Source organism: Tiliqua scincoides, chromosome 1 (genome assembly GCF_035046505.1).
Source record: "Tiliqua scincoides isolate rTilSci1 chromosome 1, rTilSci1.hap2, whole genome shotgun sequence".
Classification (NCBI taxonomy): domain Eukaryota; kingdom Metazoa; phylum Chordata; class Lepidosauria; order Squamata; family Scincidae; genus Tiliqua; species Tiliqua scincoides.
In genome coordinates, this window is record NC_089821.1 from 31,277,931 (window position 1) to 31,281,046 (window position 3,116).

The 3,116-nt window shown below is 43.3% G+C and overlaps 1 protein-coding gene across 1 annotated transcript; it reads left to right on the forward strand.

Annotated features, from left to right (window-relative positions):
- Positions 1-1,070: 1,070 nt before the first annotated feature.
- RAG2 (recombination activating 2) lies at positions 1,071-2,645 on the forward strand. Its single transcript, XM_066613149.1, has one exon. It carries the CDS (start codon positions 1,071-1,073, stop codon positions 2,643-2,645), a length of 1,575 nt encoding a protein of 524 aa, XP_066469246.1.
- The last annotated feature ends 471 nt before the right edge of the window (positions 2,646-3,116 follow it).

Here is a 3,116-nt window from a genome sequence, read left to right on the forward strand (position 1 = left end):
TAAACGTTCCCTTACTTCGAGGAGGGCCTCCGTTACTGCCCTTCCCACTGTAGGATGTAGTGCACACCCCATTGGCATGGCTGCATCAGCACTAGAATGCTGGATAAGATAGGACCCTTTGTGACCCCTAAAAGAAAAGTCTTCACAGTTGTGGTATACTTGCCCTATAAGTTTTATGTACAAAATCTAAAAGCAGGGATATGCCTTATATTGAGTCTGATCATTGGTCTATACTAATCTGACATTGGCTGACCTGAGTTTCCTAAAGGGACATGCCAGGTAAATGCCACCTGCTTCTGCATTCATCATCAAGCTACAGTTTATCCCCAATTAACACACTTGATTAAGATTTGTTAGAGCCACTCAGTAGTTCTAGCAGCAGGCTGTTGGGAGTCCTGGGGAAAATCCTGAACTGGACCCCCTATAATGCCCCCCAGTGCCTGTTGGTGCATTGGAGCCAATACTGAGAATTCAGGGGTTGGTCCTGGCAAGCCCGTCCTCTGATGTGCATAGGATGTTGGCCAGTACTCAACTTCACCCACCCCATCTCCATCCCCATGACTGCAGGTCAGATAAAGTTGTATTGTAATCTACATTACTGGATGGAATATAAGACTCCTATCAGTCAGTGAAGCACCTATGGTGCTTCACTGTTAATAAGGACCAAGGGCTGCCCTGTGGTGATGACATCCTTACGGGCTTCTCTTGCTCTGTTCCTACAAAGGGCTTTCATAGAAGCCATATCTCTGGATGTTTATTTCACTGCATGAGTCCTGAGCCACGTGGCCTGGTTCCATCCAGCAGTGGAATTGTAATAAAAATGTCAGATCTCATTTAGCACTTTGATTACCTTTTCTGCAGTCTTTTTCATTTTGTGGTTCTCACAGTATTTTTCTCAAGATATTTTCCATTGACAGGTGGTAACCCTTGGATGAAGACAGGTGACCTGCTCTGTTCAAGGTCACATAGTCCAATCAGCAAATGATTTAATCACTCAGCCTGCACCTGTAGTAATTTTCTTGTTCTCTGTTTCAGATATTGACAATATTGTGGCCTGTTTGCCAGTAAAGATGTCTCTCCAGATGATACAAACCATTAACAATCCTTCCTTGATTCAACCAGGATTTTCTTTGCTCAACTTTGATGGTAAAGTGTTCTTGTTTGGACAAAAAGGCTGGCCAAAGAGGTCTTGTCCTACTGGAGTTTTTCTTCTTGATCTCAAAAAGAATGAACTCAAGTTGAAGCCAGCATTCTTCTCCAAGGAATCCTGCTACCTTCCCCCACTTCGGTACCCAGCTATCTGTGCTCTCAAAGGCAGTACAGAGTCAGAGAAATGTCAGTACCTCATCCATGGAGGGAAAACGCCAAACAATGAGTTGTCTGATAAGTTGTATGCCATGAACATGGTGATCAAGAACAACAAGAAATTCACATTTAGATGTGTTGAGAAAGAATTAGTTGGGGAGGTCCCTGAAGCCAGATATGGCCATACCATTAATGTGGTGCATAGTCAAGGTAAGCATATGATTGTTATAGTTGGAGGGAGATCGTATATGTCCCTTGGACAAAGAACAACCGAAAACTGGAACAGTGTGGTTGACTGTATGCCACATGTGTATCTGATTGACCCAGAATTCGGATGCTGTACTTCATATGTTCTGCCTGACCTTCAGAGTGGATTCTCTTTTCATCTCTCCCTGGTCAGAAATGACACTCTCTATATTATAGGGGGGCATTCTATTGAAAATAATATCAGACCCCCCAACCTTTATCAGATAAAAATTGACCTGCCCATAGGCAGCCCAGCTGTGAGCTGCTCCGTGTTGTCTGGAGGGATCTCAGTCTCCAGTGCTATCATGACCCAGACCAGAGAAAAGGAGTTTGTCATTGTTGGGGGTTATCATTCTGACAACCAGAAGAGGATGGTTTGTCACACAATCCATGTAGAAGACAACAAGATAGAAATAGTGGAAAAGGAGGCACCAGACTGGACCCCAGATATCAAACACTGCAAGATATGGTTTGGGAGTGATATGGGAAATGGAACTATCCTGTTTGGTATACCAGGGGACAGCAGGCAGCTCATTTCAGATGCAAACTACTTTTACACTTTGAGATGCCAAGAAGTGGGAGAAAATGAGCAGGACTTGGAAGACATGGCACAAGTGTGCAGTCAGAGTTCTACAGAAGATGCAGGAGATTCCACTCCTTTTGAAGATTCAGAGGAGTTCTCTTTCAGCTTTGATGTTAATGCTATGGACACCTATAATGAAGACAATGAGGAAGATGAGTCAGAAACTGGCTACTGGATCACCTGCTCTGCAGGCTGTGATGTCAATATCAACACTTGGGTGCCCTTGTACTCCACAGAGCTCAACAAGCCAGCCATGATTTTCTGTTCCAATGGAGATGGCCACTGGGTCCATGCGCAATGTATGGACCTGTCTGAGGACATGCTTATTCACCTTTCAGAGGCAAACATCAAATACTACTGCAATGAACATGTCAGACTAGCCAGGGGACTGCAGACTCCCAAGGAGACGGTGCCCATTAAAAAGCAACCCATGAAAGCACTGCACAGGAAAGCCCCAATGAGAATAATCACTCCTGCAAAAAAGTCTTTTATTCGGAAATTATTTGAATAGGTTCGCAGTGTTAGATAGCATTTTAGTTTGTATGCAAAGCCAAGATCCCCCAAATCAAAGATCCCCTAGTTACAACTCAGATGTTTTAACACTCCCCTGTAGTGCCTTGATTTCATGCTTGTTTCTAATTGTTTGGACTTTTTCCATTTAAAATTATTATCGCTTCAGTCTTTGTATTATGACAGTCTGTAATATCCAGGCAAGAACTACTCTGTACCATTTTAAATGCTGTTAGGAATGCGTGCTACAATTTCATGATTAAATCCAGTAATAGACAATGTTGTTATAAAGTCATACTTACTCCCCTTACTGTCACCTCTGAGATTCCTACAGAAGTAAAACACAATCTTTGTGTGCAGATAATCCATGCTGGAAAGGACCTCATATTCGCTTAGGGCCCAATCCTGAACTTGACCAGCGTCAGCACTGGATATCGTAAATGTGCTGTAAAATAAGGTGCTGGCAAGTAAG

What these genes read in the sequence shown, in the direction of transcription:
- RAG2 (XM_066613149.1), top strand. Translation starts at nt 1,071, where the DNA reads ATGTCTCTCCAGATGATACAAACCATTAACAATCCTTCCTTGATTCAA.